This window comes from Chelonia mydas, chromosome 18, assembly GCF_015237465.2.
Source record: "Chelonia mydas isolate rCheMyd1 chromosome 18, rCheMyd1.pri.v2, whole genome shotgun sequence".
NCBI lineage: Eukaryota > Metazoa > Chordata > Testudines > Cheloniidae > Chelonia > Chelonia mydas.
Window position 1 is genome coordinate 18,134,802 of NC_051258.2, and position 13,010 is coordinate 18,147,811.

Here is a 13,010-nt window from a genome sequence, read left to right on the forward strand (position 1 = left end):
ACTAATGAAGATTCTCCTTTGGTTCAAATGGTAGGAGCCTGAACTCCAGAGCAAGAGGATTTGGCTTCTGTCTCTTTCACTTGTTGCTGTGAAGTTCCTAAATGTGGCCATGGATTTCTTGTGCATATGTGCAGTGGTCATTTTAAAGGCCCACTTCCTGCGTTGATGTTACTATGGCAGGATGGGGCAGGGGGATACCCACTTGAGCCTTAGCTATGTCTACACTGCAGTTAGACACCCGCAGCTGGCCCGTGCCAGATGACTTGGGCTCATGGGGCTTGGGCTAAAAGGCTATTAAACTGCAGTATAGACATTCAAGCTCAGGCTGGAGCTTGCGCTCTTGGGACCCTCCCTCATTGCAGGATCCTAGAGCCTGGGCTCCAGCCCAAGCCTGAACGTCTACACTGCAATTAAACAGCCCCTTAACCCAAGCTCTGCAAGCCTGAATCAGCTGGCATGGACCAGCCATGGGTTTTTAATTGCGATGAAGACATACCCTTAGCGAGCAAGCTCTTAATCCTAGTTGGATTATTCATAGCAGGGAGCGGGGATGGTTCAGCTACGAAAATCCTAATTAAACATTTTATCTGTGTCTACCCCTCCTTAGAGTGAGTCATTCCTTGGACTCATGGAGAAGAGCTCTCAGATGGCTAGAGGGTTGGCAAGGCAGAATGCAGGAAGCACTCAAAGGGCTGAGATAGTTTCATTTTACACCAGAAGTGACCACCTGATCTTCTAGTCTGACCTCTGCACATCACAGGCCATTAATTCTCACCCAGATACCCCCTCTGTTGAGCCCAGTGACATTTCAAGGCATTTCTGTCCTCAGGAGACGGAACTGTTGTGTGCTACAGGCAGAGAATAGGAGAGCCTGAGGTGTCACATTGCCCGGGACTGCTGCCCAGGTAATCGTAACAGGAGAGCCATACTCCATGCTACAGAGGAAAGCGAACCCGACCAAGGTCTGTGCCAATCTGATTTGAGGGAAAACTCCTTCTCTATCCCAAATGTGACTATCAGTATGACCACGAGGAAGCTGTAATAAGCATCTGTAACTGGTTTGGCTATCTCCAGCTAGCGTGGAGTCTAAGGGTGATCCATCCACCTGCAGTGGCAGCAGTGTTCAAATATGAAGAGCATGAGTGATCTGAGAAACAGGATGAATTCCTCACTAAAACAGCCATCCTCCAGCTAGTCTAACCAAACAGAAGGGCTTTTAACGTGATGGTATTTTGGATGAATTTACCTCATGTGACAAATAGCAGCTCATGGCAACTCAAGCCCCCCCGTCTCTAGGATCTTCCACAGAGCTGCTGCGTTCAACTCTCTCTGTCTCTAGTCTTGTTGTTCATGTAGTACACCATGGCTTTAATGCATGCCTGTAGTTCAGAGCTACCTTGGGCCCCATGGGGAGGGGATGTTGGAATGTTCAGGCACTCCAGAACTGATGGCCAGTTCTGAGCAACTGTGAACTTCTGTGGAGCTGGGACCCTCTGAGATGGCGTCTGGCTTCATTTGCATTTAGCTGCTCCCCCGCTGTAAGGCTGAGCTTGTGTCCCCTCCGAGGGAGGTGGGAGGAAAGAAAAATGTAGCTCCACTAAGAGTCACACCCACAGCTCTCACAATGCTCTTCACAGCAACGCCTTCTACTAGAGCTTCCTGTGCACGGCCAACTAAGGAGCTGCTGACAGAAATAGCCTGTGGCAGTGGAAAAAGACAGGCAAGTGAGAGAGAGAGAGTGCATGCTCTCACATAGAACTACTCCATCTGCACCCTCTCTCTGCACTGTTTGGCCTGAAGGTACCTATGGGACATGCTGCCTGAATTGCAAACCATGAGGGCTCCACGTTCAGCTGACTCATTTGTGCTTTTACAATAAGAGCATATATGTAAATCATCTGTCAATGGGAGAGACATCAATATTTGGCCCTAACTACAATGGAAAGGGATTACAGCTGAGATGTTCAAAGCGAGCCAGGCACCAAGTACCATTAAACTGCAGTGTGATTTGGACCCTAACCTCACTTGAACTCCCTGAAAAAATCTCAGCCCACACATTCAAGCAACAAGGAAGCCCAAGACAGACCAGGTTCGCTGGTAAAGACTCTTCTTTCCAAACTCCATCAGTCAGTCTTCACACCATCTGCTGTCCTCTATTTAAGTCTCTTCAGGTGGCATTGTGACAGTCAGTGTTTCAGAATGGACCCAGCACTCTTTTCATGCCCACTTGTGCAGGACTCATTGCAGGAAGGTCACATCAGTATTTTGATCTCACTGTCATCTCCAATTTTGAAGTCTCTCATAACTCACCTATATTTTGGCTTTCCTGCAAGCCATACGCAGTTTTTGCACATTAAAGCAATGCTTTACATATCTATAGTATCTCTTCATTTGGGATCTGGAAGCTCTCTAAGAACTCTCATTGAGCCTCACAACAATGCCCATTGTGAAGTATTAAGTATCCATTTTACCGGTGTGCAAACACAGGCATAGAGAGGGGAAGTGATTTACCCAAGGATATATAGTAAATTAATGGCAGAGTTGTAGTGCAGTTAATTACAGTAGTCCTGCCATTAGTCTTGCATCCCAGTCCCATGCTCTAATCCAGCGGTGTCCAATACATTCGCCACTAGCCACATGTGGCTCATAGGCTATTGAATTGTGGCTAATGCATGTGGCTTTTTTATAATGTGGCTAATAAGAAAAATTCAAAACCACAAGTGTGGCTAGCATCGAATTTCTGTTGGACACCACTGCTCTAATCCATACCTAGACTGTTCTCCTTGCAGCTGTTCTGAAGGCTAAGAGTCATGGGTTCTTACACTATAGTTATGTGCTGCTATAGACTATATTGATATAGCTCTACCTTGGAGATCCTTACACGGAAAATGCAAATCACAGAAGTGCAAACCATTATCCTCCTCCCAGTCTCAGACGATAGATTGTCTGAAACTGGGTCCTGTGAATTACCTGCTGACTCTGACTGCGCTTTCCAGCTGTCCCATTATCAGCCCTGTTTCATGCCTCTCCACAGGACATAAAGCCATTCTCTTCCCTTGCGCATGAAAGCTGAGGTGAATCAAACACTGTGGTTTCCTGTCTACTAACTCACTCAGTGAATCATTTTCTAACATCGCAGGGAGCTTTTGGTTTTAGGTTACGTCTACATTTCAAACTAAGGGTGTAATTTCCAGTTTGAGGAGATGTACCTTTGTTAGCTCAGATTGAGGCATCATGCTAAGAACAGAAGTGTAGTCGTGGTGGCGGAGGGGCTAAGCGTTTGAGTACATACCTAGTGTCTCAAATGGGATTGTATTTGGAGGGGCTAGCCTCCCACCACCCAGGCTGCCATGGCTACACGGCTATTTTTAGCACACCAGCTCAGTCATAGCTAGTAGGAGTGTGTTTCCTTGAGCTGAAAATGACACCTTGTTTCTGATCTTTACTTGCACCCAGGGTAATCTTTGCAAACTCTTTGGGGTTGGCCCTGTTTTTATGTTTGTACGGTGCCTAGTGTCTTGTGGTCTCTAGGTGCAACTGCAATACAAATAATAAATATTCAAAATAACCAGCTGAACTGTTCAGAGCATCGATGTGGTCAAGAACCTCCTAGAACTCTTGGTGCTCACTTTGTTTTAATTGCCTGTTATTTTTCAATCTCAGATTCTAATTCTACACTTTAACTTAATGCTAGACATCCTTCTACTGCCCAGTATCGTTGGACATCACTTGGGCCACCGCTAGTGTTTGATACTCACCACTGACTATAGGTATCCAAAGCTGGTCTTGTCAATTTGTAGGCCTTGCCTGATCCATTGCGTCCAGAGTTTTATCCCTTCTCAATTCTCTATAAGTAGGCCAGATAAGCACTGATCAAAGCTCTCCAGGTATACTAGTATCCACTCTATTCAGACTATCAGGCTGTCTGTGCTAGGAAGTGCAGTCATTATCAGTGTTGTTAAATCTCTGATTGCTTTGTAGATCTATTCATGTGTATCAAAGAGGTTTTTAATTTCATTTAATTGAGTTTTCAAATTGCTAAGATCTGACTGTATATATATTTTTGCTGTAGAATATGGCCAAATGATACAACTAATGGATAACTACAATTATTATGTGCCAAAAGATTGCTGGAATAGCGCAGGCAAAAAAGATCTCGACTTGTATTCAGGTTGGGTGATATATTATTATTTTTTAATTTAGATTCAGGAGCGGTAAAATAGACACATTATTTAACAAGTGATAGCACTTTGCAAAATGTTTATTATTTTTCTCTCTGATCTCCTCCTTCCCCTTACCTATTGGGCCTGATCCTGGCCAGTGCTGAGCACTTTCAGAGGGATGCTGAGTGCCCTTAACTTCTATTGACTTGAGTGGGAGTATAGGGTACTTATTGGATAGCTGGACTAGGCTGTTGCTCTATATCCAAGAGCAGGGTTGGGCAAACTACGGCCCGCGGGCCGGATCCGGCCCCTTAGGGCTTTGGATTTGGCCCGTGGAATTGCCCCCCGTGGGGCCGCAGCCCCTGCGCCACTCTCAGAAGTGGCCGGCACCACATCCCTGGGGCCCCGGAGGCGGGGCAGAGGGCTTCATGTGTTGCCCTTGCCTCCAGGCACCGCCCCACACAGCTCCCATTGGCCGGGAACTGGGAACCGCGGCCAATGGGAGCTTTGGGGGAGGTACCTGGAGGTGTGGCAAGGGCAGCGCGTGGAGCCCTGTGCCCCCCACCCCCACCCCAGGGGCAGGGTAGGGACGTGGTTCCGGCCGCTTTCCGGAGTGGCGCCGCATGAGGCCAGGGCAGGCAGGCAGGGAGCCTGCCCTGGCCCCGGTGCATGCCGCTGCCACCCTGGAGCCGCTTTAGGTAAGCGGTGCCGGGCCAGAGCCTGAACCCCTCCTGCACCCCGCCCCCCAACTCCATGCCCTAAGCCCCCTGCCTGCACCTCGCACCCCTCCTGCACCCCAACCCCCTGCCCTGAGCCCCCGTCACACCCCGCATCCCTCCTGCACCCCAACCCCCTGCCCTGAGCTCCCTCCCGCAGTCTGCACCCCTCCTGCACCCCTGCCCTGAGCCCCCCCTGCACTCCGCACCACTCCTGCACCCCAGCCCCCTTCTCTGAGCCCCCTCATATGCCCTGCAGCCCTCCTCTGCCACAATGCCTTGCCCTGAGCCCGTTCCTGCACACTGCACCCCCTCCCACACCCCGTACTCCCTCCCGCACCCCAATCCCCGCCCCCAGCCCTGCATACAATTTCCCCATCCAGATGTGGCCCTTGGCCCAAAAAGTTTGCCCACCCCTGTCCAAGAGACTGATGGCTACTGTAATGGACTGTTGGATGGAATTGGAATGGCTCAACTATATGTCATATGTTGCCTCGTGCTAATGGAGATTCCTCTTTAGATGAAGTAGTAGGGAGACAGAGGCTGCTAGCCAGATTTCAATGGTATTGAAGAGTATGAATATTATCCAAATGCAGTCCTCCTCCTGAATACAAACAGCCTCAGAACCTAGAGCCTGCTCACCCTGCTAATGTAACCTGCTAATCCCTTGGGCAGTGTAAACCTCATTTTTCTTGCAGACGTCACCTCCTACAGAGCCGTCCCAGCGCTTCTGAGTGATGGCTGGAATAAGAGCACTTTAGGGAGTGCCTCCAATCCTAAGCCTCCTGGGAAAAGACAGAATTGCCAAGCCTTCTCAGGACTGAACCGATGGCCTCTCTTTCCTCTGATTCCTGAGTCTGTACAAGGCATTGCTTAATTCCTATTCACCCCTTACAGGCTGGATAACAATGTTGATTGATTTTCTTTCCTTTGTTCTGTGAGCCCCTGTGTGAATCTTGTTATAGGATCACTTCACTCTCTAGGCTTCAGTGTTAACTAGTGAACAGCAGCATTTAAAAAAAATAGAAAGGAAAAAAGAAAGAAAAGCAAATAAGAGAGGGTTAAAACGACTCTCCCAAAACAAAACAGGGCAAAGGGGAAGTTTAAAAAAAATGGGAAATGAAAGAAAAAGGGTTATGTGTTTCTTCTCTCTTCCCTCCTTCCATCTCTCCTGGGTTTGTGTGCTGTCTCCTGAAACTGTTAGCTCTTCAGGGCAGGGATCTGTCTTCTGATGTGTCTGTAAAGCACCTAACACATTTTAGGGTACTATATACTTAGGGCCAGATTTGTGTCTTTAAGGTGTGTCTGGAGTGGCAGCATGTAGCTACACTTCTGCAGGAGGAGCTGAGCTAGGACATAACCCCTTGAAACACAATTCCCTCCTCCTCTCCCTGGCTTGCAGTCTGCACTGTCAGTTAGGGGCATCCATTGACGTTGGTGGAATCTAGATTTATGTTGGTATAATCAAGATCTGAATTTGGTCCTGGGATATAGTCACCGATGGGCTCTCATATCTTATATCAAACTGTTAGAATCCTTAGAGGAATAAAAGTTTTTCACAGGAAATCTTGCAAATTTCATATTGTACCATGCAGAATGAAACTTGAAACTTCCAAGTGCCTCATGAGATGAGCTCTCAGACAGCATCTTGTTCATTGCCAACCAATTCCCTGTGCTTTCTATGCACAATCTCCTAACACACATTTCTGAGTCTCCCCCTCTGCTCTACTTCCCCGTCCCCACTGAGAAATGCAGGTGCTTTTGGGAGATCACTTCTTTGGCAATTGTGCAATGTGCTGCATCGCCATGTCAATTTCAAGCTTAAGATGTGTGTGAGCTGTCTTTCAGCAAGTAGAGGCTGGACACCAAGAGGCCTCTGGTAGCTCTTGGTAAGTAAGAAAACAGAACAAATGATGCAAGTAGAGCTGGCTTCTGCATATTCGCTTCCCTGGGTTCACCTTCCAAAAATTGCCACAATGTTAAATTTAGATTTGTAAAGCAGATGCTAAAATACATGTTATATAAGCTTATTGGTATAATTGGACTCTTCAAGCCCGGACTGAATATTCTTTAGGCTTAATAACCATGTTTAATTATTTGAGGAATGAATGTGTAATTATATCATTCTCCAAAAATGCAGAGCTACTCCTGCATTGTATACATGCCCCTTCAGCTCTAGCTGTAAGAAAGACCTGCCAAGATTTAGAAGGTGTTCTCCATAGGTACAACAGATCAACTGTGTTTAGGTTTTAACTGAAAGACTGGGCTGCTAGAGAAATGCGCCAGTAAATGTCATCTTTTCCTTTGACGTTGTTTGGTTATTTTATTTTTTAACCAAATCATTTTGCCACCCGGCTCCGTGTGAGGACAGTTTACAACATGCATGCTCTGTCCCCATGGAAATGGAATGCTACGTCACACCCTAAGGTGTGGGTTTACCCACTTGTTCCAGAGTACTAAAACAGCCTGCTTTCCTTTTGCAGTTGCCTTGGATGTGAAACGACTTGCCTGGGCTTGTAAATATCTCAACTGGAATTGCCTGACAAATGATTTTGCATTTTTAAAAGTGAATAGTGTGTCATAGGGAACAGCAGCTAAGGTTAAAAACAAACCCCAAATTTCACTTGTTAATGCTTTTGAGTATCTCTTTGGTATCATTTTTGACCTCCCTTCCTTTTGATCTGCTTCTTGAGCAGATTCAGATTAATCTGGTGTCTTGTTTTTGTGAATTTTGTGTCTGTCATGTACTGTGGCTATTTTGTTATTTACTCTGAGAGGAAATCAAAGCTGATCTGTATGCCATTAGACACCATGTGGTAGCTGTCTAAACACAAAAACATGGCCTTTTTCAAGTGAGATTTTAAATACTTTATTTGCAGTGATCGAAACAATGGCAAAGAGGATTAGTAATGGCATATGCAGTCTTTCATCTCCCAGGTTTATGTACCCTGCTGTGAGGATTCCAATCACATTGCCTTCCCAAGGAATGTTGGATGTGACAAAGATGGTAGGATATGGCCCTGAGCCAGGGTCACCAGTTCAAATCCTGGTCTTATGGGTTTGACCAAAAATTGTTAACCTCTGCTGGCTGTTCTGTGGCCTGTGTCAATGACCTGGTGGGCCTCAAGAGAGTTCCTAGTGTGCAAGAGCCCTTGTCAATACAAACTATTGTGGACTGTGATTCGCTGCAAGAAGGGCACTTAAGCATGTGCTGAACTCCCATGAAAGCCAGCGGGCCTTTAGCACATACTTAATGTTAAGCACATGCTTAATGATTTCCTGAACTGGGGGACCACACTTTGTGTAGTTGTTTATGTTCTGAAACAGGAAGCTCTGAGAATGGGCCCAGAATTAACTCTTCTCTTTCCATTAGCAGTGGCTCCTTCAGTTCATGTCAGCAGAGGATGGTGTGGGGGAATGCTTTAATTGTGCCAAACCTGTCCCTGTTCTGGGGATTCACATTATTAATTCAACACTCTTGTCTTGCAGTAGTACTTACAGGCCAACCAAGCATGGTCCAGTTGTGCTAGGTACTGTACAAACACAATAAATAGCAGTCCTTGTCCCAAACATTTTGTGTCTAAGCCACAAGACATGAGGAGGCTGAGACAGACAAGCAGGCTGCCATTGGGGAAGATGGGGTGACTAAAATACTAGGGTGCATGCAATTCTTAGCCTGTCAGGATGAGTGAATGAAGGGACATCACTTTCCAGCTGATGTCAATTCATCACCTTTGCCACAGGGTGGTTTTTTTACATAGTTACCAGGTGTTTGCGAAAATACTTATTGATTTGGTAAAACAGAAAGTTGGTCACTTTTTTTAAACACTTCCTTTTAGGCAGTGTGGGCTAGAAGGTGGGGCACTGGGCTGGAACTCGTAAGATTGGGTTCTATTTGCAGATATGCTACTGACCTGTTGGATGACTTTCTCTCTGCCTCAGTTTCTCCTTACGTAAAATGGGGATAATGGATACTGACCTCCTTGCTTTGCGCTCTGCTGATGAAAAATGCTAAACCAGAACTAGGTGGTGGTAGTGTATCTTGCATGGTATGGCAAAGGGAACGTTTCATGTGTATGTAGCTTTAGCTGCATTGCAGTGAAGCTCGGGAAGCCTAGCACTGGAAAAAATGTGAATGGCTCCAGAGTAGTGACAGTGAATTTTCTTTAAGGTACGTCCCCAGGAATGTAATTCTGAACACCTTCTTCTGGCAAAACTCCCGCTTGTGGTCAGAGCAAATTTGCCTGAAGAAAGAGTTCAGACCAGGACTGAGCTGAACTACTACCTTCTGTGATAGCATTGGCGTCTTGTGTCTGTAACTCAAATTAATAACATTGCGTGGATGTAAAGTACTCCGTTTGTCACTGGTACAGACACAGCATGAGCAGCTCAGTACAAGCTTCCCCCCACGCCATCCTCCTGTTCATGTGCCTCAGTTCTGACCATGAGGGACCATTTCTTGGGGCATAGTTCAAAGTCCATTTGGTCTCCCTTTCTGCTGAGGTTCCCAGCAAGGCGGGCAGTTGTGATGGTGGTTTTGTGATATGGACACCAGGGACCAGATAGTCAGCTAGTGTAAATGGACACTGCTCCACTGACTTCACTGACATTTCATCCTCCCAGCTCACCAAAGAAACTCACCATTTGCATTCTGTTAAACTGTCTACAAAGATTAATTGTCCACCCTTCCATTGGCACCCCTTGGTTAAGACATGGCTGTCTGGGGAAGGTGAGGGCAGAGCTATACTTGGTGTTCAGAGGTGCTCACTCAGCTTTGTTACAACTCCAGCATGCTGAGGCTGACAATGCTCTGGAGAGAACCTGGGCCCAGTTTCAAGAACATGGGCCCAGTTCATGGCTGTGGGTCCAGAATGTGAGAAATGAACTGAAGGCGAATTTCAGGGAGTGAGAACCCCCACCTGCTCCCAAACTAAAGAAAATGTACTAGTGAACCCCTTGCAAGAGATTGGCCGAGTTGCCTACATCTCCTTTGGGCCACATGCTGGCAAGCTGGTGGCACTTGTGGATGTTATTGACCAGAACAGGGCGCTAGTTGATGGCCCCTGCAGTGGTGTAAGAAGGCAGGCTATGCCCTTCAAGTGCATGCAGCTAACCGATTTTGTACTCAGATTCCCACACAGTGCTCATCTGAAGCATGTGCGAGTTGCCAGGGAGAAAGAAAATATTAATGAAAAATGGATAGGTACAAGGTGGGCAAAGAAGATTGAAGCCAGAGAAAAGAAAGCCAAGATGACAGACTTTGATCGCTACAAGGTCATGAAGGCAAAGAAAATGAGGAACAGGATCATCAAGCATGAAGTAAAGAAGCTCCAGAAGCAATCTTCCAAAAAAGCATAAACTGTCAGTAGTCAAATAAAGTTCCAGTTTACTATTAAAAAAAAAAAAAAAAAGAGTCTCTGCTGGCATAAAGCATGGTAGCACAATTGACAGAGCTCTAGCGAGGACAATTGGCACGAGCAGAGGATCTGGCCTGCTGAACTTTGCCCATGTCTGAAGGACACACTGCTTGTGTGTGTAATCAGTCACACGGATTGAACTTCCTGTAGCCGGAGCCACTCAAACAAATCCTAAAGCAAACTGTTAGGAGTGTTTGGCAAAGCAATTGCCACCCAGCTCTGCTCTCTGAAGAGTGAATGGACAGATCCTGAGTCACTTTTAAGCGTTTCCTTCTCTCCCTGGGAATCATCCAGGAAGCCATGATTCCCTTCGTAAGACATGCAGCGTACACATACCGCAGCAGTGGTGTGGCTGGTGGGTGTACAACTATCAGTGCGGAATAGGCTGGGAAGAGAAATTACTTAAACGATTGAAGGTGCCAGATAAACTCTCCTGCTCTGAGGCCAGGCCTGTTTTTTAGCCCAGGTTCTCGGTGTGCGGATGCACAGAACCCTGTGCCAGCAGTGCTGCAGCAAAGCGATTCACCACTTTTCGGGCTTCTTCAACTCAAAACTTCCACGTTTTTCTCTCTGTCTCCTACACATCTTGGCTGAACGCTGGAGGCAGCTTGTGACCTATGCTCAATTCTCCCCCAAAGATCTAGGAAACCTGTGTGGCCTCTCTCTCTTCTTATTCATATCGGTGTAAGTCAGGAACCGCTCCACTGGAGCGAAAGGAGTTACCGAGCTATAAGTGAGCGCAGTCTCTCTTGTTATGGGCCAACAGCTTCTCTGTCGCAGGTTTTATTTACTCTCACTGGATAATTGCCTGTGGCAGGCTCAGCCAGTCTCTGAAGATGTCCACTGGCTGGGGTGTAAAAATTAGACAAGGAGTAATGTGTTGCCACCTCCCAAAACATGAGAAAGGCGTGAGGTATAAGAGCAACACAGAGAGAGATCCTGACACAGGATTGTATCCTGAGGCTTTTGCTGAGGCACACTCCCAGTGCAAACTCACTGATTTCAGTGGGAGATTGTCTGACTAAGGGCCGAGAGCAAACAAACGCAAGGAGCTAAGGGTTTGGCCTGCAGTGAATATTGCTAACGTTACCTAAGAGCAGCTCTGTTTTACTGTACAGCATTTGCATGCCTTAGCGAAGCATCAGTTCTGGATAAGGTGCTGCTGCTAACAGGCCTCAGCAACTGTTAGCTTGTATAGGCGCTTTGTTGTCTCTGCGTAAGCATGGGTATCCTTTAGTCATTCTTGGTCTTTGATCACAGCAAGGGTTTGATACTGACAGGGGGATTAGTCAGAGTGAGATAAGCATCATATGTACTGTAATTCCTAGACCTACACTGAAGGTGGCCTGACAGCCTCAGATGTGGAGTCTGACTTTTTAAAAAACAGATGCACAATTGCTTGCTTAATGTGTACACTCAGTTATAGCAACTGCACATACAAATAGCTCATTGTGCTCACAAATGTCTTCTCTCCATTTGCACTCACAATTGCCTGATTTGCACATGTAATTATAGCTAAACTTTTCCAGGTTGTTGTGTGCGGGGGGTTTTTGTACCTCATCACAACATTATTTCCCTGTAACAGCTAATGCACAGTTCCTTAAGGAGATTTCTTATCCTTTGTACATGATATTATTAGTATTTGTATTTCAGTAGCACTTAGGAGCCCCAGTTCCAGACCAGGACCCCACTGGGCTAGGTGCTGTACAAACAGATAATGAAAAGGCTGCCCCGACTCCAAAAATCATTCAGTCTAAGTATAAGACAAAAGATAACAGGTGGATACAGATGGGGGAGCACAAAGAAATAAGACAATGGAGTGTGTTTATTACACTGGGCTGTGTATTTTGAAGATCCATTAGCAGAATGCATGGTAGTTTGAACCAAAAGTGGCTTCAGATTTTCCTCTCTTTCTAGAAAGTGTGTGTCTGTGTGTGTGATAGATAGATCAGACACTGCGTTCCCCTGTGACTCCCACACTGAAAGGCAGACACAATGCCATTCTTTCTCTGACTACCTCTTCATCAGCTGCTTAGGATTCTGGAGCGCTCTAGAAATGCCATTGCAGAGGACTGGTTGTGGGAGGTGGGGCAGAGGCTGTGTGTCAAAGTCTCTTGTGTTCTTTTATTTGCTCTAAGACGTGGTTAGGGATTGGTGTTTGGAGACAAGCCGAAGCCTGCAGAGACTTCCTGTCCCTGGGTGTATGGAAAGCAAAGGGCAGTATATAGTAACATTTAAAAAAGAGCTAGAAAGTTCACATGCACGAAGGAGAGTCTGGGTGTTTATTAAGTGAGGTGAGCAGTGCTGGTGTGTTGGATCCTTTAGTCGGGGAGTGGTGAGCATTACTGGATGGAGAACCCTGGAGACTGAAATCTTCCAACCACTGAACAGACACAGCCCAGAAAGTGGCAGTGCAAGTTTCCCACACTACCTTGTTAACGTGCTTCGGCCCTGACCAGGCTGGGATTGGCTGTGGGGATGGGGTTGGAATTCAGTCTCCCCCTAACCCATTCCATTTTTCACCTCTCTGGTGAAAATGCCAACAAGGAGGCATCCATGAAGCTGGGTGTTGCTGTGTGGATGCTAGCATCTGGGAGTGGGATCAAAACCACCCACCCATTGAAAGTATCTTTTTCTTTTCTTTTTTTTGGTTTTGCAGTAGTGTTTAGAGGCAGCCATCGGGGACCAAGACCCGATTATGCTAAATACTGTGC

The 13,010-nt window shown here is 46.5% G+C and overlaps 2 protein-coding genes across 4 annotated transcripts in view; both read left to right on the forward strand.

Moving 5' to 3' along the window:
- Window positions 1–13,010, forward strand: part of PLCH2 (phospholipase C eta 2) — a 323,941-nt gene that overhangs the window by 16,347 nt on the left and 294,584 nt on the right. The gene's annotated exons all lie outside the window — the stretch shown is intronic.
- Window positions 9,764–10,272, forward strand: LOC102929639 (60S ribosomal protein L14; the record flags this gene model as incomplete). Its single annotated transcript, XM_027832376.2, has 1 exon — window positions 9,764–10,272. A coding segment is annotated over one exon (474 nt), but the record flags the coding sequence as incomplete, so codon positions are not given.